The following is a 26,353-nucleotide window of genomic DNA, read 5'->3' as shown; positions in this document are numbered from 1 at the left end:
GCGTCAACGTTTAGTCAACCAAGACCAACAAGTTTGACAGTCAGCTGTGGGGTGCGCGCGCACACGCACCTTCAGCTAGCCGAGGCTAGCTGGCTCGTACGCTAGCTTCCCAACAAGCCTTTCTCAACTTGAAATTAGCACAACTTACCCGTCTTTTACGCCACAGTTTATTTGACTGGTTTTTGGCTCAGACCAAAGGTGCCGTGTTGGACGCTGTCCGCTAAATGTAATGTTATGTTGTGCTGTACACTTTCAAAATCGTTAAGTTTAAAGCGGCGAGTACTCCTAACTTGACAGATTGTGACAGCTAGCCGTTACTGTGTTAAAATGGCAGGCGCTCCCCCTCGGTTGGGACGCTACCATTACACCGCTCCAGTAGGGGGGAGGAGGGTTGTGACTACTCGGATGCAATTTCAGATCTTCTTATTCATTCGTCATGTGTTTTTTTTTTTTTTTAATAATGTTAAGTTATTTTAAACATTTACTTTAGACGTTTCGTAATTAGAAGTCAGAGCTTTGAGAAACTGAGGCATTGGCTGAATATTCCCTGCGTAAACATGGCAGGTGGTACGGTCCACTGAGAGGCACCATGCTGGACAGATGTTTTCAGTCCATTTTTCGACAACATACATTTTTAAAAAGTAAAACGGCGCTCAAACTAGCCGGTAATGTATGATTTATTACCAAGCATCAACCAGTTGAAAACAAAGGCAAACAAATGAGTTTCACAAAGCACAATGAATTCAAGATCTTTTTTTATCATATATGCACGAAAACACAAAAGTAACAATGAGCACATATCTATCTATCTATCTATCTATCTATCTATCTATCTATCTATCTATCTATCTATCTATCTATCTATCTATCTATCTATCTATCTATCTATCTATCTATCTATGTATGCCCTATTATTTTATGTATTGTGGGTTGTATTATGGTCGATATAGTAAGCACTTTGTTCCAGTTGTCACTAACGTGCTCTATTAATTAAAAATGTATTATTATTATTTTTATTATTATTATTATTATTATTATTATTATTATTATTATTATCATCATCATCATTATTATTATTATTATTATTATTGTTATTGTTCTTATTATTATATGCACGTTGACGTCCTTGTCCCTGACGACGACCCCGCCTGTCACTGTGCACAGGCGCAGGAAGTTCGTGAACGCATCTCGGCACTGGCAGTCACATGACAGGCAGGCAACGCCGTTGGACTGCTCTGACACCCAACTCCGAACCATGGTAAGTGGCTCGTATCGACTCAATGCAACGCCCGCCCTTTGAATGCTTCCGAGCTGGGCATTTATGGGATAGATTTTGCTCGTGTGCGATCCAAAAAAGGCAGACGAGCATTTTCATTTAGCGCCGTTTTGGCCTAAACGCTTTCGTAGTGCAGAAATGGAAGCTAAGCTAAGCTAGGCTAGGTTAAGCTAAGCTAACAGCGGCTTCCAGCTCAAGACAAAAACGTTGTAATTGCGAAATGTAAAATGAAATGTGTCTTCTGCGCTCTTTCGTCGTGTTATTCGCGGCGTGGGACCGGCAAAGCGTGTCATTTGTTGTTATTTGAGCCACTTTTTGAGGGGAGATTCTGACGCCTGTTTTATGTTGTTAGCTTAGTTTAGCATAGCTTATCTTAGCTGTGCCTCTGTTAAATGTCGTGAGAAGGCAGATCATGTGTTCCAATAGTTTTATTTGCTCACATGCATTAATAATCGTATTAGCTCGGCCTTAACTTCCTCCTCACTGTCTAACAATGAACTAACTGAATGAACACTTGTTATGAAGCTCACTGTCGTTACATTAATATCTAATCAAATATAAATGTTTTTTATTCCACTTATTGAATGTGCAAAAATCTGGTTGCATTAAATACAATACTTGTGTTGAGGAAAAAGTGGCTGCATGGTGCTGAGGTGGTTCGTATATCTGCCTCACACTTTTCCGTTTTGTAGGTATGTGTGCAAAATGTTCAAAAGGAATTGATTTTTGAGTGTTGTGAGGCACACTTTCTGGAGATGATGCCTGTGATGAATATTGACAAAGTTATGACTTGTGAATTTATTAAACTGGTGAGCTGCACCAATTTCAAACTAGTCATCACTTGAACAAGTCATTGTTTTTCCGATTGTCAAATGAGTCAAGAATGTAATGTTATGGTGTTGCAGTTGATAAATTATTAGACCAGTGAAGAGATGTTAGTTGTGTAAAGAAGCATAATGCATTCACTTGAAAAGAAAAAAAAAACACCTCCTGTTTTTCTGACTATTTTTCTTAGGGGGAGCTATGTTTTTTTTTTTGTTTTTTTTTTAGTATTTTTTTAAATATTTTATTCTGTTTTACTAAAAAAAAATTTTCTGTCGTAAAAAATCTGAAAAATGGGTAAAAAAAAAAATCTGCAGAAAAATAGAAGGAAAAAATATTCAGAAAAACAGGAGAGAAAAAAACAATATTCAGAAAAACGGGGGGTGGGGGGAGACATTCACCCCCCCCCCCCAAAAAAAAATCCAAAAAACAGAGCACCATCTTATTTATGTTTTACCTCTGAGACATATTAAAAAATAAATAAATAAATAAAAACAGAGCACCAACTTCTGTTTTTTTTTTTTTTTTTTTTTTAAATATTTTTATTTCTGTTATTTTTGGAATAATGTTTCCCCCCCTCTTTTTCTGAGTAATTTTTCCTCTGTTTTTTCTGAATAATTTTTCCCTGTTATTCAGAATTTATTTATTTTTTTAAACTATTATTATGACAGAAAAAATATTTAGTAAAACAGGAAAAACATATTCAGAAAAACAGAAAAATGAAAAAAAATTACTCAAAAAAAAAAAAACAAAGCTCCCCAAAAGATTAGTCAGAAAAACAGATTTTTTTTTTTTTTTTTCAAGTGAATGCAATGCGCTTCCGTAGTTGTGAAACTCGAGCTGGAAAAAAAACAAAACATATTTATACGATTTTGGGAGCAAATGAGTTAAAAATGTCTTTTTTTTTTGTTTGTTTTTTTTGTTCTTATTTCAGCCGACTACGCAGCAGTCTCCTCAGGATGAACAGGAGAAGCTTCTGGACGAAGCCGTGCAGGCCGTCAAGGTCCAGTCCTTCCAGATGAAACGATGCCTGGTAGGAAGATTTCGACGTGACGTCGTGTCATGTGAGCTCACGAGATTAGGCTCTCTTCTACTCAACTCACGGGATTGTTGTTTTGCTTGTCGTTTTCTTTCGCGCCACAGGACAAAAACAAGCTGATGGACGCGCTGAAACACGCCTCCAACATGCTGGGAGAACTGCGGACCTCCATGCTGTCTCCCAAAAGCTACTATGAGCTCTGTATCCTCAATTCTATCCTGTGCATAACTCGTGGGAAAAGGCAAAACATCCAGACAACGTGCTATTAGATTACTAATCGACACGGTGTGGTTTTTGCTCCTTAACGAGCGGCGCGTGAGAAGACATGGCCATCTCGGACGAGCTGCACTACCTGGAGGTCTACCTCACGGACGAGTTTGCCAAAGGGCGCAAGGTGGCCGACCTGTACGAGCTGGTCCAGTACGCGGGGAACATCATTCCCAGGCTGTGAGTAGTGCCAACGCTGGAAAGAAAACATACCAAATCGTGAACTGAAAATTACACAGATATTAGAAAATATATTTTTTTTAAATTCTAGTAAACAATACAACAATATTAAAGAATAAAATAAAAGAGAACGATATAAAAATATAATATAAAGAATATAAATAAATCAAATAGATGAAAAAAATCCAAACTATTAGACAAATATAAAATGTTACACAAAGAAAAACATGAGAAATTTGTTTAATACGAGAAAATTATTCAAAATATCCAAAAATGCACACTTTTTGAAATGTTATTGCATTTCTCTTTGATCTGTAATGCATTAACCACAAAATGCGTCTTGTAAAAATAGTTTAAAAAAAATCTGAGCACAGCACACTGACGTTTGTTTTTTGTGTGCGTGCGTAGCTACCTGCTGATCACGGTGGGCGTGGTCTACGTGCGCTCCTTCCCGCAGTCTCGCAAAGACATCCTGAAGGACCTGGTGGAGATGTGCCGCGGCGTGCAGCACCCGCTCAGGGGCCTCTTCCTCAGGAACTACCTGCTGCAGTGCACCCGCAACATCCTGCCCGACGACGGCGAGCACACCGAGTAAGAACCAGCCGACACATCTGCCGGTGTCCTCCTTAAACCCGACGCTTTAGTTTTTGTTGACGAAATGAATACTAGAACACGAGTGTTTTTTTTTTGCTGTCCACCAGAGGGCCGGAGGAGATGACGGGCGACATCAACGACTCCATCGACTTTGTGCTGCTCAACTTCGCCGAGATGAACAAGTTGTGGGTGCGCATGCAGCACCAGGGCCACAGTCGCGACCGGGAGAAGCGCGAGAAGGAGCGCCAGGAGCTCCGCATCCTGGTGGGCACCAACCTGGTCCGCCTCAGCCAGCTGGAGGGTGTCAACGTGGACAAGTACAAGCAGGCGAGTAACAACAAAAAATTAAAAAAAATGGGTCATGTACTGTAGTAGGCTAGTTGATGTTGACTTTTTTTGACGCCATCCCCGAACAGGTTGTTCTTCCCGGCGTCCTGGAGCAGGTCGTGAACTGCCGAGACTCGTTGGCGCAGGAGTACCTGATGGAATGCATCATCCAGGTAGACGCAACGCCAAAGCCGTTGTCGGTGCCCACCGAGCCTCAACACTCTTCTTCTTCTTCTTCTTCTTCTTCTTCTGCTTCTGCTTCTTCTGCTTCCTTGTCTTCTTCTCCGCTCACGGCAGGTGTTCCCGGATGAGTTTCACCTGCAGACCCTCAACCCTTTCCTGCGCTCCTGCGCCGAGCTTCATCAGCATGTCAACGTCAAGAACATCATCATCGCCCTCATTGACAGGTGCGGCCAAGTCCTGGTTAACGCCAAGGTTATTTTAGTTAACTGAAATGAACAAAAAAAAAACTACAACTAAAATAAATAAAAAAAAATCAATTTCGAAATAAAAGAAAAGCGAAAGTGCTTTTTAAAAAAGACGAAAACTAACTGAAATACATTTTATGTTTACAAAACTATAACGATAGCAAAAATGTCCTTCCTTTTAGTCTTTGGTAATTAATTTAATGCATGAGTCTTTGGGGATGATTTTAAATGTGATTTTTAAGTAGATTTAATTTGATTTTCTTTTTTTGAACTACAACTTGTATTTTATACTTGTGATGTGTTTGTATGTTCAATAAAACCCAATCAATCAATATTAACCGGAATAAGGACGATTGAAAATGTGACGTCCTCTAGCGGCAGCCAATAGAAAAGCACCTTCAGATTTAAATATTGCGCACAAGTCATACACATAAAGAAAAAAACTAACACTGAAGCTTACTAAAACTAAGCATTTATTAAATAACTAAAACTAACAAAACCACCCTGAAAATGAATTGAAACTAACGAGAGAGAAAAGAAAAAAAAAACGAAATAGCTAAAACGAAAAATTCCCAAACTATAATAGCTTACAAAACAAAACAATGATCTTGAGGCCATTTTGAGTGGTGCCTGACGTTGATCACCAGCATTTCCTTTCAGACTGGCGCTGTTCGCCCACCGAGAAGACGGACCCGGGATTCCAGCAGAGATCAAACTTTTTGACATCTTCTCGCAGCAAGTGGCAACAGTTATACAGGTAGTGTACTTATGGAACATCGAACATGGAATATAAAAGTGAAAGGAAAGAAAATAAAAGGCAAAGAATTATCAGCAAAGTTTTTTTTTTTTTTTTAATTATCATGGTTTCCCCTGGTCATTGGAAATCATTAAGTTGTGGACTTTATGAAAATTAATTTTCCAATTAATTTGCTCTTCATGTGTAAAGAAAATTGTATTTTTCCAGTCACCAACTACTAACATGAAACGTTGATGCCGCCTAGTGGCGGAAAATGTTTTCCAGTCCTTTTTACTCAATATTTTTTTAACTTCAAATAACCAATGAATTAAGTTTCAACCATACAAGTGTTAGGTAAACAAATGTCAACTTTTATGTTGGCAAGTGTATAAAATCTTCCAATTTTTTTGCCATAATCATGTAGCGCTAATAAATACACATGTATATTCTATATATGTGTGCATTTCAAAGTCAACTAGTAACTGCCGTGGATGTTTGTATTTGTCAAGTGGACGTCACGTCAACCGTTGCTTTCAACACGAGAAGTGAGTGTCGGTGTTTACCTTGAGGCGAATAGCAAACGCTTTGCCATGGTCAAACGTTCTCATGTTTTGATTGTGTCGGCCTGGGGTTTCCTCGGTGTGTTTTCATTGCAGTCGCGTCAGGACATGCCATCGGAGGACGTGGTGTCCCTGCAGGTGTCGCTCATTAATCTCGCCATGAAGTGTTACCCTGACCGCGTGGACTACGTGGACAAAGTGCTGGAGAGCACCGTGGAGATCTTCAACAAGCTCAACCTGGAACAGTACGTCACTCCCGCATTTCCAAAGCTTATTAGGAACTCAGTGACTGGCAGCCATTTTCACTGAAACAACCCCCTTCGCTTACTGGATTGGGTATGAATAAGGCAAATGTGCACTTTTAGGGCGCCGCGCGATAGAAACGTGCACTTCTCGTCGAGAGCATATTAGCTTAGCGGTTGATTAGCATCACAAACTCACGTGAATTAGATGGCCAATTACCGGTCACGGTAAAATAAACACAGCGGACTGTTGATCTTGGCCAAACGATACGCGACCGTTTCAGTATTAACCAACCACCGTCTTTTTTTTTTTTTTTTTTTTAAATAAGGACTGCGTCTAATCAAGAGTGCTCCAGTAATTAATGAACTTTCGTTCACCCCCAACCACACAAGCTGCTTATATGTTTATGGCAGCAGTTTTCCTGCACGATTTGCAAACGATTGTTTTTTTGGTTGTTGTTTTGTGCAGAAGCGAACGACGCGCGTACGTCCAAGTTGACACGAAGACGTATAATGTTCCGCATTACGTCATCACCTCAATTTTGCGATATGTCAAATTTTGATCACCTAAAAAAAATAGACCGGTAATATCGCAGACGCTATTTTTTTGGACCACGCCTAGTCTGAATTGTCGCGTGCGTCTGTCGTGCAGCATAGCGACGAGTAGCGCCGTGTCCAAGGAGCTGACGCGTCTGCTGAAGATCCCGGTGGACACGTACAACAACGTGCTGACGGTGCTGCAGCTCAAGCACTTCCCGCCGCTCTTCGAGTACTTCGACTACGAGTCTCGCAAGAGCATGAGCTGCTACGTGCTCAGCAACACGCTGGACTACAACACCACCATTGTGGCGCAAGAGCAGGTGAGACTTGTTTGTTGTGCTGAAACCGTTTGGTCGACAAAATGCAGTTCGGCCTTTTTTTTTTTTTTTTGAGACGTTCATTTTTATTTATTTATTTTTTTTTAACTTGAGTCATATGTGGCTTTTGTCGTTAAGTGTGTCCCTGTTGATGTGATCTGCTTTGACTAACATGACTACCTTTGTAAAAAAGCGACAGGTGAATTTAGTTTGTGCTAACAAACAATTCTCCTATTGTAAGTTGCCCAAAAAATGTACACAGTAAAGCGATTCAATTTTCACCAAAGGTTCTCTCTTTCGCTCTTTCTGCCGGGGCCGACAGGTGGACGCCATCTTGAACCTGGTGTCCACGCTGATCCAGGACCAGCCGGACCAGCCCGCCGATGACCCGGACCCCGAAGATTTTGCGGAGGAGCAGAGCCTCGTGGGTCGCTTCATTCATCTGCTGCACTCGGACGATCCCGATCAGCAGTACCTGGTAGGTCCGTCGTCATCGTCATCTTCATCTGGGCGACTTGCTCGTTGACGTGTCGACTTTGCGTGCAGATCCTGAACACGGCCCGCAAACACTTTGGCGCAGGCGGAAACCAAAGGATCCGATACACGCTCCCGCCGCTGGTCTTTGCCGCCTACCAGCTGGCCTTCAGATACAAGGACAACTCGTCACTGGTAAAGCCCCTTCAGCTCCTCCGCATGCACGCACACGCGCCTCGAGGCCTGCAGCATATATGGTTTGAACATCGCCATCGTGATGTGCGCATGTTTTTATTCATTTCTTTATTTTTGAACACACAAACTTTTGTTTTGCTTCATAAAAGCTGCCGTTACGCTGCCTCGCTAGTCTCACTCCATCCCTCCCTCCCTCCTGCCAGTCACTCGCCGTTATTGCCGCAACAGCATCGACAAATCAGACTTTTTACTTGGCGAAAGACACTTTAACATTCACGCCTCTCTTTCTACTTCCTCTTTCTACTTCACCTTCAACTACTTCTGCTACGTCATACTTTTGTTACTTATTCTACTTCTTATCATCTTTGTCTTGTACTTCTACCTCTGCTTTCTCTTTTTGTTGATATATCATCCACCTTATTCGTTAGCCTCATGAGCCTTGCCGTTAATTTTGGGGCGTGACTTCGGGTAGGAACTGGTATTGTTATTTGTACTGGTCCACATTCAGTGAGTATTACAGATGTGGGAACACAAGCCGTTGCAGCTTAACCCTTGTAAGCCTTAAAAAAAAAAAAAAATTAGCCCTCTGGTTAAATTTCAGCCAAAGTTTGGAAGTGTGATAACTAAGTCATTTCTGAATATTTTTTTACTTTCGACCCCTCAAAATGTTCAGTAGCATCAGCCCTATCCATACATTTATAGTTTTTATTTATTTATTTATTTTTATTTTAGATGCCCTCTGTCATAAGAGCAAATCTAATTATGATCAATCTATATATAAAAATCTAATTCAAATTGGAATATTCGATATTGGGGGCCTTGAATATGTTAATAAATCAACATGGAACGCTTTTTTTTTTTTTTTTTGGCAAGTCCAACTTTTTTTTACGGCATTGGTTCAATTTGAGCCATGGTTTAGAAGTGTGATAACTAAATCATTTTGTTTCCTCTCAAAATGTTCAGTGGCCTTAGATCTATCCATACATGTATAGTTTTTTATTTTATTTTAGATGCCCTCTATGGACAATAAAAGCAACTTCCTAAATGTTGTTTTTGCAGCTTTATAGAAGAAAACCACCATTGAGATGTTTGAGGTGTTATGAAAACAAAAATATTCACATCAGAGTCACTCTTCTGCTTGATGTGCTTATTTTCACAATAAAAAAAAAAAAAAAACTAACGTGAACTTGTTTCTCTAACTTTTGGTGTCCCTCCTTCAGGACGATAAGTGGGAGAAGAAGTGTCAGAAGATTTTCTCATTTGCGCACCAGACCATCAGCGCCTTAATCAAGGCCGAGTTGGCCGAGCTGCCGCTGCGACTCTTCCTGCAGGGGGCGCTGGCGGCCGGCGAGATCGGCTTTGAGAACCACGAGACCGTCGCCTACGAGTTCATGTCGCAGGTATGAGCCCCGCCTCCTCGCGTGAGGCGCGCCACCCGCCGTTCATCCATGATCCAATCAATCGGCGACGTCTCTTCGCAGGCCTTCTCGCTGTACGAGGACGAGATCAGCGACTCGAAGGCGCAGCTGGCGGCCATCACGCTGATCATCGGCACGTTCGAGCGCACCAGGTGCTTCAGCGAGGAGAACCACGAGCCGCTGCGGACGCAGTGCGCCCTGGCCGCCTCCAAGCTGCTCAAGAAGCCCGACCAGTGTCGCGCCGTCAGCATCTGCGCGCACCTCTTCTGGTCCGGACGCAGCACTGACAAGAACCACGAAGAGGTACCGACGTCTCTTTATTATAATTAATTATATATCATTTATTATTCATTAATAATTATCTATTAAGTAATCATTATTAATTAAATATTAATAAATTATATATATTTTACATTTTATTTTTTTAATTTTATTTTTATTTATTTTTTTAATCTATTTATATTTTTTTGAAAATCTATCTGTATTCTAGTCTTTTGAAATTCTATCAGTATCAGTATTCTATTTTTTGCGACACACACGTAACTGTTGGCGTTTTTTTTGTTTTGTTTGTTTGTTTGTTTGTTTGTTTCAGATCCGAGACGGCAAGCGTGTGATGGAGTGTCTGAAGAAAGCTCTGAAGATCGCCAACCAGTGTATGGACCCGTCGCTGCAAGTGCAGCTCTTCATCGAGATCCTCAACAGATACGTCTGCTTCTACGAGAGGGAAAACGATGCCGTAAGATCGTCTCCGCCGGGTCACGACCACACCGCAGTCCCGCTTGCTTCAAACATGCCTCCATTTTGTTTGTTTGTTTTTACACTGCATTAGGGGTGTGAATTGCCTAGTATCTGGCGATTCGATCCGTATCACGATTCATAGGTCACAATTCGAGTTGATACCGATTAATCCCGATACGAATCTGTAAGTTGATGATTGCGATGTATTTATTTTATTTTTTTTTACTTTTGCGAGCGCAGGTGACGGTGCAGGTACTGAACCAGCTGATCCAGAAGATCCGCGAGGACCTGCCCAACCTGGAGGCCAGCGAGGAGAGCGAGCAGATCAACAAACACTTCCACAACACGCTGGAGCACCTGCGCCTGCAGAGGGAGGCCCCCGAGGCCGAGGGGCCCGTCTACGAGGGACTGGTCCTCTGAGACCAGTGGCGCCCGCTTCGATGCACGCCTGGAATTCCAACATTCCCCCCACCACCACCAAGAACTCCCGCCATCCATTTTTGATGAAGATGACGAATCGGTATGATGACCTTGAGTGGAGCGTCGGAAAAGCCGATTGCGCGTTTACTCTCGGATAAGGAGTAAACGCTTAAATGGCTTTTTAGAAGAAGCTACATAACTTGCATCATGTTGTCCACTAATGTCCTCGAAGCCCCGCCTCCATTGCCTGATCACATGATCGGCCTCAAACACAAGACAAACACGTGCTTTGTGTGTTAAGATTAAGTGGATGATTTGTGTTCCCTTCCGCCATCTGCTCGTCTTTTTCTTTGTTTTGGTTGAGGAAGTGTCGGTGTGCAAGCCCCGCCCCCCACCACTTGTAAATCACACCCCATGAGAAATCGATAAGAATTAAGGTTGTCATTTATGGAAATAAAAGGATACATTCTTAACAATGTATTTTGCTTTTTGTTAATTTTGCATAGGCACTATATCGATACAAATAAAGTATTATCGTTAATATAAAAGAAGTGTCTGATATCTTCAAATTTGATGTCTTGTGTATGTTATTTTTTAGAGGCGTTCAAACGCAAAAAACAGACAGTTTGTGGATTAAGTGAAGTTCGTCTCTCTCACTCTGTCCTTCCTTCAATTGAGAGGCGAATTATTTTGGGGGAAAAAATGAAACTTTTATTGAAAAGGCCATTATTATTTAAATGCAAAACCAGACCATTTTTGTAAAGAGAAGGAAAAGAGGCAAAAGAGAGGCGAAAGAGAGAAAGGAAAAAGGAAAAAAGAGAGGGAGCGAAAAAGACAAAACATAAACGTCCGGAACTAAAATCGAACCCAGTTTGATTTTTGACATACTGTGACATCACAGTGGGTCTAATTTACATATTATCCGCCCCCACAATGAGTTTCTCCAAACATGACGCAACAGCTTCTGGATGACGTTTGGGGGGGGGGCACTTTGGCCGAAGCACTCCCACGTCAAAGCCAAAAGGTAAGCAGAGCTGCATTATTCGTGTAGATTAGGATTAGTTTCTGATAATACAGGAACAGTGTAGTATTAGTATCATATAGTTGTGAGTGGAGTGGGTGTTTTGTTTTGTTTTTTGGGGTGATGTCATGCCTCACACTGCCATATGAATCATGTATTTGTATGGAATATGCCTCCTGGCTAGCTACATGACAAGGATCCGCCCCGAAAACGAGTCAGTTACATCATTTGGAGAAATATGCGTCTACAGTTGTTGATCCTTGGAGTGTTTTAGTTCACATCATAAAATACTACATTTAACGGTTCTGATTCTAGAAAAAAAAAAATAACGGTTCTGATTCTGAGCGTTCAAAGGAAATTGCAAATAAAATGCGCAAATATTCTTTTTGTACTTAATGTCAAGGATATAGTTATATTAATTGAAGTAGGAATAACGTGTAGTTTTTATAGATTTGTTTCATTTAAAAAAAATATGTGACCAAAGAGATAATACAAATAATGATTGGGCAACATTAGCTCCAGGCTAAAGAAACATTTTCCGTACTTATATTTTAGGAAACGTCAAATTTAATTTTCCCCATTTCCGTTTTAATATTGCTCGAGAGCGGACCGTGAAGCCCACATAAGTCATAGAACGATCTCTTGGGGATTATAAATACATGTAAATATATTATAAATAAATTCCCAGTTTAAACTTGTAATCTTTTTCTTAAAAAACAAAACAAAAACAGAAGCCTGAAATTGTTGTTTTTCCCACGTTCAGTGAACGCGACTAAGCAGCTGGAGGACACGGTGTGCGCATGCGCGTAACTCGAGGACCTGAATTATTACTTTTCAAAAAGAATTTAATTTCAACGTTAGGGCTGCTTGGCCGGGAGCGTCGGCTATTTAATAATAAGCGCGTTTGGAATATTTTATTTTTGTCATGTTTCCATCCATGTGAGGACAAGTTGGCGAAGACGAAGGCGAGCCGTTCGTCGTTGTTGCAGTTCAGTCAGACTATGTCGACAAATAAAACAAAGAAAGTCAAAATGGCTACAAAATCTTGTCCCGAATGCGACCAACAGGTGAGCGAATATGTCTTTCATTTCATCTGTTTTTTTATGTCTTATTTGTATTTTTATTTTTTTTTAATTCTTGGCGTTAGCTCGTTTGGCGGAAATACGTTTTGAGCCTGTGTCGTGCACACGTCCTATTTTTCTTCATTCAAGACACCCCCCCCCCAAAAAAAAAAAAAATTCCAAGGAAAAAACCCCCACTTATATTCACGTTTGTCCTGCGAATAATTCAACGTCTAGTCTTCAGTAACGAAGATTAAATTATTCGCACGTGTAACCTACTTAGCGACGGTTAATCTATGCCAACTATGGAGCTTTGATATTTTTTTAATAATTTATTCCGTGTCGTCAAAATGTAACTTTAGTAAATATCCTCAAAATGTTCGCACATTTACCAGCCAAAATTATGATTCGACATCCATTTACCAGCATTTTACATGTACACAATGTATTTCAAATCTTCTACAAACATAAAAATGTCATTTACAATTTAATACGTCGTAATGAGGCCTGTTTCTAATATTTTGCTATGCAAGAGGATCAAAATATTAGCAACAGTTCTAAATAACACAATCACAACAACTAGCAGATTGTTGAATGACACAAAATAGCTTATTAACATGATTACAAACATGTTATTAGTAAGATACATTATTTAAGATCTAGCTATTTGTGATTTTACCGTGTCAATGTAAGAAAACAAGTTTTGCTACTTGAAAAGTTCCAATCCAAATGAGCACTGCGGACGTGCACGTCATCATCCGTCCACACGGTGTCGCTCTGTCCTGCGAGACCTAACAGGAAGTGGTGAACTTGTACTTCCTGTTTGTTTGTTTGTTTGTTTGTGTCAGATTCCCGTGGCGTGCAAGTCGTGCCCGTGCGGCTACGTGTTCATTAGCAGGAAGCTCCTGAACGCCAAGTTGAACGAGTGCTCGTCCACAAACGCGGCAGGTGAGTCCCTGTTGCGAACCAAAACAGCAGCACCGAGGCCAGCTCCATCAAACTTCTGGCTCCGCCCCCTTGTCGCAAATGGCTTCATCGGGAACTCCCTTGAGTGAATCCAGATAGTCGATGGGCCCAGTAAGCAAACAGTCTAAAATAATTGCAATAAAATGTGCGTTTGCAGACAAGCTGGAGTTCAAGCGGCGGCGCACAGAGCGCGTCCGGCGCGAGCGTCCCGACGGCGGCCCGACGGCGGCGGGCGGGGTCGGCGACCCCGGAGACGGCAGGAGGCAGCAGCATCATCCGAGGGCCAACGGCCAGGCCGACCCCATCCGCAGGGGGCGGGGCCGACCCAAGACGGTCGGAGTCAAGAAGCACGAGGACGACAAAGGTGTGGTGGCGGTGGTGGGCGTGTCTTTGCTTTTGTGTGAGCGCGTGTTCTGTTGACATGCGCGTTTGTGCGTTTTGCGTTTAGAGAAACAAGAGAAGGAAGTGGACGTGTACGCGGGCCTGTCGGACGAGCGAGCGTTCGTCTTCTCGGTGGCGCTGGCCGAGATCAACCGCAAGATCCTGGCGCAGACGCTCATCTTGTAACCAACCACAAGGGGGCGACGCCCGCCCCTCACGGACTTTCTTGGAAATAAAACCGCCGCAACATTCTTTGTCTCTCAACTTCTACTTGTACCAGGATGTGGGATCGTACTCGCAACAGGAACCTTTTGGATGGAATTCCTAATGAGGTCCTCCAAGTTGAATAAAAAAAGAATATTTTTATAACCTAAAAGTTGCAAGTACTTTTGGTCAAAATGGAGCCCGACTCTCTCAAGTGCCACAACAGAAACTCCACCATGAAAAGTGAAACTTGGAACTTATTTTTAAGACTTTTCTAACTGTGGTCAAAATGATCAAAGACCCAAACTTGTGCTTGCAGGAAGTCTACAAGCTGTTGAAGTCACAGGGCGGCCATCTTGCTCCTCCCATCTTACCAGCAGACTCCTGTACAAAACTATGAGACATATTCAGCTAAGAAGAATAATTAACAAGTGGACAGTATGTGCTGCTTTGAAGACCCCCTTTTTCTTTTATCGCTCTGTTCTTTAGACCCCAATATTAGATTTGGAAGAGGCATCTTTTGTTGAATTACAGTTATAATTCTTCAAATAAAAAAAAATCAAGTTTCCTCCTGTACTAAACATCATTGTGCATTTAAGGCAAGTTGTTAAATATCTAAAGTCCTTTTGTTTATGTTTGAACCAATTTAAAACTATAAATCACGCTATTTCTACTCAGTACTGTCTCAAATATTCTCCAATTTGGATACTGTAAATGTATCGGATGGTATGGCGAGAAACGTTTCTTGGGAGGAGCAATATGGCCGCCTCGTGACCGCAAGACGTCTTGGCCTATCGGCTATCCAGTCATATATAGAGATCAGTGAGTTTAACAGTCTAGTAAGTACCAAGTATGAACATTTCCCGAAACTTTGGGTGCAAATAATAATGTTTTTGCTTTTCAGGTCACGTAAGTTGAATAAAAATTGTATAATAGTCTGCCTTCACGTGCTATGGGAAAGATGGATGTTACCACTCGGAAACTGCTAATTCTGTTCATCTGATGATGTTGTTATTACAAAATTGTGTATGCTACGTAATTATGTAGATTCTAAAACAGCCTGTGGTGCTAGCGGATCTTAACACCCTTATAAGTGTTCATATTTCTTGTCATTCACAAATCCTTCTGCGGTCTCCGCCATGTTGAAACTTTGGTATTTACCATCATTACATACAACTTGAAGGCAGCAAAGACTGCGCAAACGTTTCATGGCGAAACGTAGCTCTCGTTTGTGATTGGCCGTTCACTTGTAGCTCCACCCCCTCGATCAGTTTCATTATTCATTCAGTCAACACGTGTTTATCGTGTTCTCTTCCTCGTCGCCGTGATGTCGTTGACCTCCACTGCATATTTAAAAAAAAAAAAAAATGGTTGCAGCCAAGGCCGCCGCGGTTTGACCGCTGAGTCACACCAACATGAAAACACGCACACACACACACACACTGTGTAAAGAGTAACAAGTTTCGAACTTTGTTCCCGTGATGGTGAAGTCCGACTAAAAAGTAGTCAAACTTTCACTTACTTTGGATTCCATGCAGCAGACGCAACATCACAGTGAGTTCTTTTTTTATTTATTTATTTGTTGGACTTTTCCAAGTTACACGATGACGTCACAAATTGACACGACACAATGAAAATGCATTTTTGTATTGGTTGATTCTGACTGGAAAGTGCAAAAGTTATACTTTGTATTCCCGGTTTTAACAAATGAAAACGGATATTTTTAGGTCAAACTCATTAGAAACTCAAGTAAAATTTCAGGCTTGAGGCAAAAGTCATTTTATTTAAAAAACGTAATATTTTGCTGAATATTATTGAAGCTAGATTAAAAAAATATTCATAAAATGCATATCAATGGAGTTAAAATAAGGCCCAAATAATTTCTTTATATAAAGGAAATGTGCAAAATGAAGTCAATGTCAAATTGAGGAAGCAAAGTCAATCATGTCACGTGTTTGCAACACTTTTGCTTTCCTGCCCGGCAACAAAGAAACGGAAAAAGTCCCGTCACGCTTTTAGTCATATGAATTTATCTTCTGTTTGTCATTTATATTGGCAAGATTGAATTTTAAACACAAAAAAATGGTTAACAGAAACTGAAAATATTGAGATGAGGTAATCTTTTGTAAAAATGTGTTTATTCTGTTTAAATAATGTGCGCATGCTCACTCGTGTATGACGTCATAGCTTGCGTCACAACTAAACTTGTTAAGATATAACAAGCTTGATAAGAATAAGAATAAAAATAACATGAACGAATTTGTCGTGCCTTTCAGACATGTTTGCTGGTTGTTTGCTTCTCTTCGTCTTCCTCTCAGGTAAACAAACAAACAAACAAACAAACAAACACTGTGGCTTGCTTTTGTGACCCCGCCTCTGAGTATGATGTCATTATCCTGTCACGCTGCCCTGTGGTGAAGGGGCGGGGCTAGAGTGGCGGTGCGACGGGAACACGTTGGTCGGCCGCGCTACTGCAATGATGCCGACCGCCGACAGGTGGCGACTCACGCCAGGCAAACGTCAAGAAGTTGGAAGAGGAGAAGAAGAAGAAGAAGATCTCCACGAACACATCAGTCGTAAGAGGCGCATGAATCTTTCAATATATCGTGCTAAGTTTTATATTCACAAGTGTGAATTTATAAAGTCGAAACCTATTTTTTTTTCTGTTTTTGAAAGAGATACAATTTACAGTCCATATCTCCTTCTAAAAATAAGAAAGTTGTCAAGATTGTCATATTTCTTCATGTAAGACCCCTGGCAATATTTTCCCCCCGATATTTTTCTTGTTATTGTGTTGTTGTGAGATTGTTGTGTATGACTTGTAAGTTTATCGTGTTGTTAAATGTTTGCCGTGTTTTGGCTTTTGATTTCAATTTGTTAAATAAAGCAAAAAAAAAAAGAAGTAAGACCTGCATGATGATATGAATGAATGATGAAGGAATGATTGAATTAATTGATGGATGAACAGATGAATATGAAAGGTTCATCATTTCAACGAATGAAAAGCTATTGAACGACGTTATGTTTTTATTGCTTTTATTTTATTTGAGATGTTATTTATTGATCTCAGGCTTGCGTCAACGTCGAGCGTCACCGCACGACGAGCGGACGACAACGGAGAAGAAGGCGACCATGACGGATGAGCAGAAAGAATATCTGCGATGGTTTTATCGCACCGAAGATCGTAAGAACTCAATTGTCATGAACAAACAAAATGGAAGCGGGATTTTTATGCAAGGTCAAAGGTCATTTCTAGTGTCATTTGTATACATTTCAAATTTGTTCCAGCGACCGTGTGGAAGTTTGTGATGTTGGGTTTGTCCTTCGTCTGCCTTCTGGTCGGCTTCCTCTTGCTCGGAATGGGCGCCATGGCTAGCAGGTGCGCTCACGCTAACGCTAATGCTAACGCTAATGAAGTAGCCCCACAAGCTAATTCGGCAGCTGTTGCGTCCTCAGGAACAGGAGGAAGATCGCCAAGTACAAGGCGGCGGCTGCCGCGGCCCGCAGCGGCGCGGGGGACCAAATGTGGGCGGGAGGCGACGATGGGGCGTTCGCCTGCGCCACGCCGTCGTCGCGGCGGGCGCTGCCGGCGCCCTGCAACGGCGACACCGGCGACGTGAAAGCGGGGAGCATCGTGGTGACGTGGAAGGACGGAAACACTTCCTGTCTGTACGCCGACGCCCCGGCCCACGACGACCAGGACCAGGACCAGGTCGAGGTCGAGCCGCCCCTGCCGGACGACCAGGACGAGGCCCGGGTCCAGCGGGAGGATGAGGACGAGATGAAGGATGAAGGAGACAGATGAACACTTTTGACTTTTAAAGCAGGTGTACATTTCCATTGACTGACATGATGATGATGATGATGATGATATCGGTCATCACACAATTATTAACATAAAAATCGACTTGTTGGGTCAACAGAATATCATGTGAATAATACTAATAAATAGATAAAACAACAAAAAAATGTTTTGTTTGTTTCTGTGATTGCTTGTAAAAGTTTTGTGTGCCGACGTAATCTCAGCGAGAAAAGTTACACTCACATTTTAAATTCATATCAAATATTTTAAATAACTTACATTTTAAATACATATAAAATATTTTTAAAATGTAACTTTTTTTATTCTTAATAAATATATTAGCCATACATTTTTATAGATTGAAACATACACATTGCTAATACCTATATAAATAAAATAATTATTTTGAAGGTATGATGTCAGATATATAGAAATGAAAGCATAGCAGCAAAAATATATTTTTTCCCCATGTAATAAATTTAATAAAATATATACATATTATGTTGAGTTAATGCGCCATAATTAACAGTAATAATGTAAACACAAACATGTTAATTAAAATTAACATCCTGTACACTTTGTAGGAAGGCAGAAAAACTTTTTGCTGGTTTTTTATTGTTTTATTATTGTTCTGCAAAACGCTTTTACAGCTGCCGTGAAAGCGTTACGGTACATCCATCCATTTTCATGACCGCCTATTCCCCACAAGGGTCGCGGGGGCCGCTGGCGCCCATCTCAGCTGGCTCTGGGCAGCAGGCGAGGTTATTACACACTGGACCGGCTGCCAACCAATCGCAGGGCACACAGAGACGAACAACCATCCACGCCCACACGCACGCCGACGGGACAATTGGGAGCGCCCAATGAACCTGCCATGCATGTCTTTGGAATGTGGGAGGAGACCGGAGTACCCGGAGAAGACCCACGCGGGCACGGGGAGAACATGCAAACTCCACCCAGGAAGGTCCGAGCCTGGACTCGAACCGGAGACCTCAGAACTGGGAAGCGGACGTGCTAACCACTCGACTACCCCGCGTTACGGTACAGTATTTAAAAAAATAAAAATAAATAAATAAATCGTGTTGATTAGTATTAGTACAGCCAATACGCCACCAGGTGTCGCTGTTTCTCCGACTGAAGCTTCGATTTGTCGGTGTCACACAATAAAAAACAAAAACCCTGTTTGCTTATTAATATGCAAGCTAGTTCGACTTTTATCAATTTCTCCAATATGTAAATATATTACGCATAATTACTTGACGTTTAAGGAGTAACAAGGAACGAAAGGGAAGTAATTTTTATTTTTTAAGTGTCCTGTGCAAGTAGATCCGGACGGGGGTGCTGAAGTTAGCAAAATCCGTCGAGGAAGAACCTTCCCGGAAGTGTATTTGTAAACATGGCGGCCTCCACGTCTCCCGTCCAGCTTGCGTTGTAAATAACCTTCTAGTCACTTTGTTGTTTTCTTCTCCGAGCAAAGAGAAGCACCCGACTGCCCGGCGAGGATGCGGAGCGCCGGCGGGGCCGTCCTCCGCCTCCTCCGGCTCGGCGGTGGCGGCAGTGGGGCGTCTGCGGGGCGGAAGCCAGGAACCCTGTGGCCACCTTGGGGGCCGCGCAGGCGCCTGTTCTCGTCCGGACCCCCGTGGAGGCTCCTGTTCTTCGGCTCGGATCACTTCGCTGTAGAGACCCTCAAGGCTCTTGCGGCAGAAAGGTAAGAGCACCACAAAATTTGATTGATATTGATCATCATCATCAGTAGCAGCAGCAGCTACCTACTCATTGACTGCGCATGTCTGCCAGTGTTGTTAGTGTTGCCTTGAGGTACAAGTGACCCAACTTAAGAGTTTACAAGTTGTATATTTTTTTTTGCCTTGCATTATGAGTGCAAACTTGAGGCACGAGCTACGATACTTAAGGGTAAAAAAAAAAAAAAAGCTAGTGTATTTACGCTGTGATTCTTGCACGCACCACTAGAGGGAGGTCAGTCCGCAGCCATGCTAATAACGCGCTAAGCGGCCTTTTGTGCTCGAGCAGTCGTGCAGGTGGCGCCGTGTCGTCGTTGGAGGTGGCGACGCTGAGCGCCGACGTTCCGGTGGCGGAGTTGGCCCGGCGTGAGGGTCTGCCACTGCACCGATGGCCGTTGGGAGACGTGGGCGGACGCTTTGACGTGGGCGTGGTCATCTCTTTTGGCTGTCTGCTCCACCAAAGTCTCATCGAAAAGTTCCCGTAGTGAGTAAGGACACTCGATGAGCCTCATGTAATGTAAACCATCCATCCACTTCCTCACAAGGGTCGCGGGGGCTGCTGGCGCCTATCTCAGCTGGACTGGTTGCCAACCAGTCGCAGGGCACACAGAGACGAACAACCATCCACACTCACACGCTCACCGACGGGACAATTGGGAGCGCCCAATGAACCTGCCACGCATGTCTTTGGAATGTGGGAGGAGACCGGAGTACCCGGAGAAGACCCAGGCGGGCACGGGGAGAACATGCAAACTCCACCCAGGAAGGTCCGAGCCTGGACTGGAACCGGAGACCTCAGAACTGGGAAGCGGACGTGCTAACCACTCGACTACCGTGCCGCCCTGTAATGTAAACCACTGACGACAAAGTGTTTATGTAGCATGGTGTTGGTGTTTTATGATCCTCTCCATTTTAAGTGCTTTGCCGCCATCTCGTGGCATCTAAAGGATGTTGCGTTTGTTTGTGTTGCTGCTCTATGCTATCATAGCGTCTATCAAGGTTTACAATTAAAGTGACATTTGTGTTAGGTATTTTGAATTCAATGTTAGCACTAAGCTAACAGATTTTATGCAAAACATTTTGCCTTATTAAATAATGTTGAATTAATTTATTTCATGTAAAAGTGTATTATTATATAAATATATAAACCATTATATTTATACTATTATATATTACTATTATATTAGTGTATTTATTTATATTTCTATTTTATTACATTTATATTTTATATATCTTTATTTATATTTTTATATTATTATTATATATTACTATTATATATTTCTAATTTATTTATGTATATATAAATAATAATAATAACAATTTGTATTTTTTTATATTATAGATGACTGTTATATTTTTTATTCATTTATATTAATATTTTATTATGTTTATATTATATATTTTGTATTTATATTATTATTATTATTATTATATATTACTATTATATATTTAGAATTTATTTATGTTTATATAAATTATAAATAATAATAATAGTTTTTATTTTTTTTATTATAGATTCTCAACTCTATAAAGCGCTTTAAGAACAGGCGTTGCTTATGTATTACAATTATGTATTTATAATTCATGTATATATAAATTATAAACAGTAATAATAATTTGTAATTTTTTTATAATATAGTTGAGTATTATACTTTTATTTACTTATATTCATATATTTTGTATTTATATTTTACATTTGTTTATATTTTTATATTATTGTTATATATTACTCTTATATATTTATAATTTATGTATATATAAATTATAAATAATATTTATTTATTTTTTTTAATGTAAAATTGGGAACTATCTTGTTGATGTCTCATCAAAATGGTGCCTTGGTGTCACATTTTCTATGAATATTATTTCTTTATTTATGTTGTTGTTGTTGTTGTTGCACGTCAGCGGCATCCTGAACGTCCATCCCAGTCTTCTTCCTCGCTGGCGCGGCCCCGCGCCGATCTTCCACACCGTCCTCAACGGCGACGCCGTGACGGCCGTGACCATCATGCAGATACGACCTCACAGGTAAACAGGAAGTAGAGCTCATTTGAGATGGACGTTGGCTGGCGACCGGTCCAGGGTGTCCCCCGCCTACTGCCCAAAGCCAGCTGAGATAGGCGCCAGCACCCCCCGCGACCCTTGTGAGGAATAAGCGGTCAAGAAAATGGATGGATGGATGGATTGATATTTTTTATAATTTATTTATTATTATTTCTTAATATTTTTAATTTTTAGTTTATTTATTTATTTAAATTATTATTCATATTTATAGTCTTATTATTAATTTGATAAATTTTATTATTATTTATTATTTTATTATTTGTTAATTGATTATTTTATTTTTGTTATTATTATTATTAGTCATATGAATATTATTTTATGATTTATGCGTGTTGCGTTCAGGTTCGACGTGGGTCCCATCCTGAACCAGTCGGTCCACGCAGTCCCCGAAGGCAGCACGGCCGACGAGCTCGCTGACGTTCTCGCCGCCGAAGCGGCGCCGCTGGTGAGTCGGACCGCCCAATTGGCCCAAGTTGTGAACACTGGCGCCCTCCTGTGGTTCAAACAAAGACTTTATTTGTATTTTTTTATTTTATTTTTTTCTGTTGGAAGCAGCTCGTGGACACGTTACGGAACTTGCCGCAGAAGATGGCCGACAAGCGGGAGCAGAGCCCGACGGGCGCCACCTACGGTATGAGCCGCTTCCTGTTGGGTTGCCCCGGCGACGAACCGACACATCCTGGTTGTTCTCCCCGGCAGCACCAAAGATCAACGCCTCCATGAGCTGGATCGTGTGGGAGGAGCAAACGTGCCGGCAAATCGAGTGCCTCTACCGAGCCATCGGGTCGCGGGTGAGCGAGCGGCGCCCTCTTGTGGCCCGGAGTGTGACACCGTTACACCATGGATTCAAAATAATAACAAAAGAAATGAATAAATGCATATTGGGTTTTTTAAACAATTGTTTTTAATTTTTTTTTTTTTACTGTTTTTCAGCGCATTTTCTGTGATAACACCTGTTTAATTAAAAAAAAGTGGAATGATGATTTATTTATATTTTTAAAATATGTGATGATCAGAACAAATGTGTACAAAATTGGAGAACATTATTCATATCTTTTTTTTTTTTCTTTACTATTGAAAAAACAGAATCATCACATTTCTGACATTTTTCATAATCATCACACATTTTTTTAAAAGTCAATTTTGTAATCTCAGTTTTACCTTATTTTAATAATGCTTTTGTAAAAAAAAAAAGTCTTCATAATGATCAAAAATTTTTATGAATTATTTTACAGTCATCACAGACAGATTCAAAAAAATCAGTTATCAGATTTATTTTTCATAATTATATCACTTGAAAATTATTTTTGGAATCAAACCTCTTTTAAAATTTTGAACATTTTGTTCTCAATAATTGTTATATAATAATTGTTTAAATATATATATATATTTTTTCAAGTATAACAAGTCTTTAAAAAGGATTTGTTAGTCTTTATCACCTTTGAAAAAAATCGATAAACATAGCTTTAAAAATATATTTGTTGTAGTCACGATGTTTTAAAAAAGATTTTTAATCCTCTTTTCAAAATGATTTTTTTTTTTAAGTGCTTTTAAATTATACAGTGTCCTTGAGTGTCTAAAAAGGTGCCTATAAATATAATGAATTATTATTATTATTATTATTACCTTTTTTTTAAATACTATATGTGTGTGTATTTATTTATTTATTTTAATTTCACTTTGCATAATCCTTGTTTTTTTTCTTTTTCCAGAATGTCTCCTTTTTTAAAAATGATTTTTAATCCTCTTTTTCAAAGATAATTTTTGGTCTCCACTTTTTTTTTTTTACATACTAGAAAATCTTTCTTTGCATAATCCTTGTTTGTTATTTTTTTTCCTGGAATGTCACCTTTTTAGAACTAAATCTTCGCGCTGAAAGAATAATAATTTGTTAGATTTTTGTCATCACACCTTTTTTTAAAAAAAAAACAAAAAAAACATTTCTGTCCCTTGAAGCAAAATCGCAGATGGTTTTTGGTGGGTTGTTTTAGATTCCTCTTCGGAGCACGTGGATGGGTCGCACCATCAGGCTGGTGGGCTTTGCGGGGACGTGTCACATCTCCTTCGCAGGCCGGTCTCGTCGCCCGCCGCCATCTTTGTGTCGCCGCGCTTCCTGTTTGTGCTCATCAGGACTTTCGATTGTTTTTTGTTTCTTTTCAGATGCGAGCGTCGAACGGTCGCCGGGTTCCGTGAGCTTTCGCAAGGAATCCAACACGCTGGCCGTCCGCTGCAAGGTGACTCGCGTTTCCTTCCGTCACGATGCCGGCGGCCATCTTAAAGGGACGGCGTGTGCGTGCGTGCGATCGTGCGTGTTTGTTTGTTTGCAGGACGGCTGGGTGTCGTTCAAGGCGGTGATCGTGAAGAAGCGTCTGACGGCGGCCGACTTTTACAACGGTTACTTGCACCGGACGGCGAGGTCGCACGGCGCCGCCGCCGCCTTCGTCAGCCCGCGGCGTGCGCCGACTGGCGAGACGCCTCGTTGCCACGCCCACAAATGCACCACGGGTGTTTCCTGACGACGGGAAAAAAAAACAAAACATGGATGACGTTATTGACTTTTAAGTGCGAACGACTTTTGTCGTCGTGTTCGATCATCGTGGAAAGGCGTCACGTCACATTTTAATGGCGTGCTAATGATGGAATGTTGTCATGAGGAGGATCAGACATTTATTAGTGTGCTCGCTGCCAATAGGGGGCGCCACCTGACGTTTTCAGCACGTTTGGCGTCCAAAGACTCCAGTCAGTCCACTCAACATTTATGGCTTGTTGTTCAATTAAATACAAGAAATGTTATTACTCAAGAGTGTGCATTTTTTATATACATCTTCTCACGTGTTTTTTTTTTTTACTATTATTTTTATTTGCACCCACACCATCTTTTTATTCACTTTCACCTTTTTTATTTTTTTTAAATATTTAATTTTAAAGCATTTTTTTCCTTTTTTTTTTAAAATCTTTTTTCAAATGTAATGTTTTTTTTTCTTAATTATTTTTTTTTATTTGTAACCACACTATCCCTTTATTAACCTTTTTCATCTTTTTTTTTATTAATTTTTTTTCAAACATTAAAAAAATTAATCTTTTTTTCATCATTTTTTCTTTTTAAATTTTTATCTTTGATATTTTTCAAATTTGTGTATTTGTAACCATACCATCTTTTTATTCACTTTTTTCATCTTTATTAATTTTTTAAAAACATTTTTAATTTTTTTTTAAAATGTTTTCTTTTATCTTTTATTTTTTGATCATATATTGAAAAAGTTTTTGTAATCACATTGTAAAAAATATTTTTCATATTGAAATGTCTGTCACAAAAAAGTAGTGACATTATTTATGATCATACACACACAATAAAATCCATCACTTAATTGTTTTTCCCTAATCTTAAATTTTAAATGTTTGGCAGTGTCACAACTTTTTTTTTCCCCCAATTTTCATTATAATCACTTTTTCCAAACTGTAACCTTATTTTTTAAATTCACACCTTTAAAATTATTCAATTTTAAACTTTCATAATCAAACATTTTTAATTGAATTGGCACTTCAAAAAAAAAAAATCAATCATTATTCCTTTGTTTTATTTTTTTCGCAGTTCTTACTTTGTTGTTCATATTCACACTCTAAAAATAATGGTCAAGGTTAAGAAAAGAGACTTTTTTTTTTTTTGAGGAGTTTGTGTGCTTTTATTATGAACGTGCACATATTCATCTATTCTAAAACAAGCTTTAGTTTTCTCCAAAATAAAACAACAAGCTCAAAACGTGACGTGTTAAGCGTTGACGTCATCCCCACTAAATGACATCTGAAGTTCCAAAGTGACGTTTTGTCATCATCACGTGCTGCACGTTTCGTCTTTCGCCAAACACTTGAAGTGGTGCGTTCAGGAAAACTGGGAAATCACAAACATATCGGAAGCCCACTGGAAGTTCTGCTTTACAACTGAAGGAAGAAAACGAAAATATTACTTACACTAGATTATTTAACACAAATAATAGTAACTTATTTGGTAAATGGATTTAAAAAAAATAAAAATAATTCAGATGATTACATCGTTCTATGAGTCGGATTGCAACTTCCCAGCGGTCCTGAAGGCAGTGTTAGATTGAACAATTTCATTCCCATATGAGCGATATCATTATTGGCTATTGTTTCAGGCCTCACTTGTGTTAGTTACCACGGTGACCGCCTCGAGGGGGCCATAAATCATTATAATGAACAAGTTCAAGTTTGATGTTCAGTTAAAAAAAACAAAAAAACAACAACTTCCCTCGGTGTCAGCTTAAGCACGCTTCTTGACAAATGAAATGTTTACATGTGCAATGACAGTGACTGCCGCTAGGAGGCCATAAAACACCAGATTAATTTCAACGGTTTCTCTTTTTTTTTTTCTCGTCCCAGCTTGATCGTTCATAATCACTTGCACAAAAAAATCCATCAAACATGTTCCAGTTTCATTTCCAATAAACACTTCCTTCATCTCCATCTTTTTCGACAAAAACATATCTGTTGAGTGATGTTCATCAAAAACTTAAATATTTA

At 40.2% G+C, this 26,353-nt stretch overlaps 4 protein-coding genes across 9 annotated transcripts; all 4 read left to right on the top strand.

The window, feature by feature from the left end:
- The first annotated feature begins 1,153 nt into the window (after positions 1–1,153).
- vps35 (VPS35 retromer complex component) lies at positions 1,154–11,147 on the top strand. The gene is made up of 17 exons (XM_077520326.1): positions 1,154–1,258; positions 3,033–3,131; positions 3,242–3,338; positions 3,461–3,584; positions 3,993–4,175; positions 4,286–4,505; positions 4,595–4,678; positions 4,803–4,912; positions 5,594–5,690; positions 6,326–6,474; positions 7,124–7,331; positions 7,651–7,806; positions 7,875–7,997; positions 9,218–9,397; positions 9,479–9,718; positions 10,008–10,151; positions 10,394–11,147. Exons 1-17 carry the CDS (start codon positions 1,256–1,258, stop codon positions 10,571–10,573), a joined length of 2,397 nt encoding a protein of 798 aa, XP_077376452.1. The 5' UTR covers positions 1,154–1,255; the 3' UTR covers positions 10,574–11,147.
- A 1,232-nt stretch (positions 11,148–12,379) lies between these two features.
- On the top strand, positions 12,380–14,254 carry c4h16orf87 (chromosome 4 C16orf87 homolog). The gene is made up of 4 exons (XM_077520386.1): positions 12,380–12,661; positions 13,504–13,603; positions 13,779–13,985; positions 14,070–14,254. Exons 1-4 carry the CDS (start codon positions 12,395–12,397, stop codon positions 14,186–14,188), a joined length of 693 nt encoding a protein of 230 aa, XP_077376512.1. The 5' UTR covers positions 12,380–12,394; the 3' UTR covers positions 14,189–14,254.
- Positions 14,255–15,293: 1,039 nt separating this feature from the next.
- Positions 15,294–18,169, top strand: LOC144018176 (uncharacterized). Its single transcript, XM_077520383.1, has 6 exons — positions 15,294–15,760; positions 16,483–16,524; positions 16,627–16,782; positions 17,277–17,390; positions 17,495–17,585; positions 17,663–18,169. The coding sequence occupies exons 1-6, from the start codon at positions 15,739–15,741 to the stop codon at positions 18,009–18,011; spliced, it is 774 nt and encodes a 257-aa protein (XP_077376509.1). The 5' UTR covers positions 15,294–15,738; the 3' UTR covers positions 18,012–18,169.
- A 1,011-nt stretch (positions 18,170–19,180) lies between these two features.
- mtfmt (mitochondrial methionyl-tRNA formyltransferase) lies at positions 19,181–24,615 on the top strand. Of its 6 annotated transcripts, XM_077520355.1 has the most exons (9): positions 19,190–19,716; positions 20,019–20,234; positions 21,656–21,778; positions 22,157–22,259; positions 22,370–22,445; positions 22,514–22,605; positions 23,806–23,884; positions 23,975–24,048; positions 24,142–24,615. In XM_077520355.1, exons 1-9 carry the CDS (start codon positions 19,511–19,513, stop codon positions 24,328–24,330), a joined length of 1,158 nt encoding a protein of 385 aa, XP_077376481.1. In that variant the 5' UTR covers positions 19,190–19,510; the 3' UTR covers positions 24,331–24,615. The 6 variants fall into 6 exon arrangements, with proteins under 6 accessions (XP_077376482.1, XP_077376477.1, XP_077376479.1 ...); XM_077520353.1 differs by having other exon boundaries at positions 19,186–19,716; positions 23,975–24,615; XM_077520354.1 differs by having other exon boundaries at positions 19,187–19,716; positions 23,806–24,048.
- The last annotated feature ends 1,738 nt before the right edge of the window (positions 24,616–26,353 follow it).

Source organism: Festucalex cinctus, chromosome 4 (assembly GCF_051991245.1).
Source record: "Festucalex cinctus isolate MCC-2025b chromosome 4, RoL_Fcin_1.0, whole genome shotgun sequence".
In the NCBI taxonomy this organism is placed as follows: Eukaryota; Metazoa; Chordata; class Actinopteri; order Syngnathiformes; family Syngnathidae; genus Festucalex; species Festucalex cinctus.
This window is presented reverse-complemented; position numbering and strand designations above follow the sequence as displayed.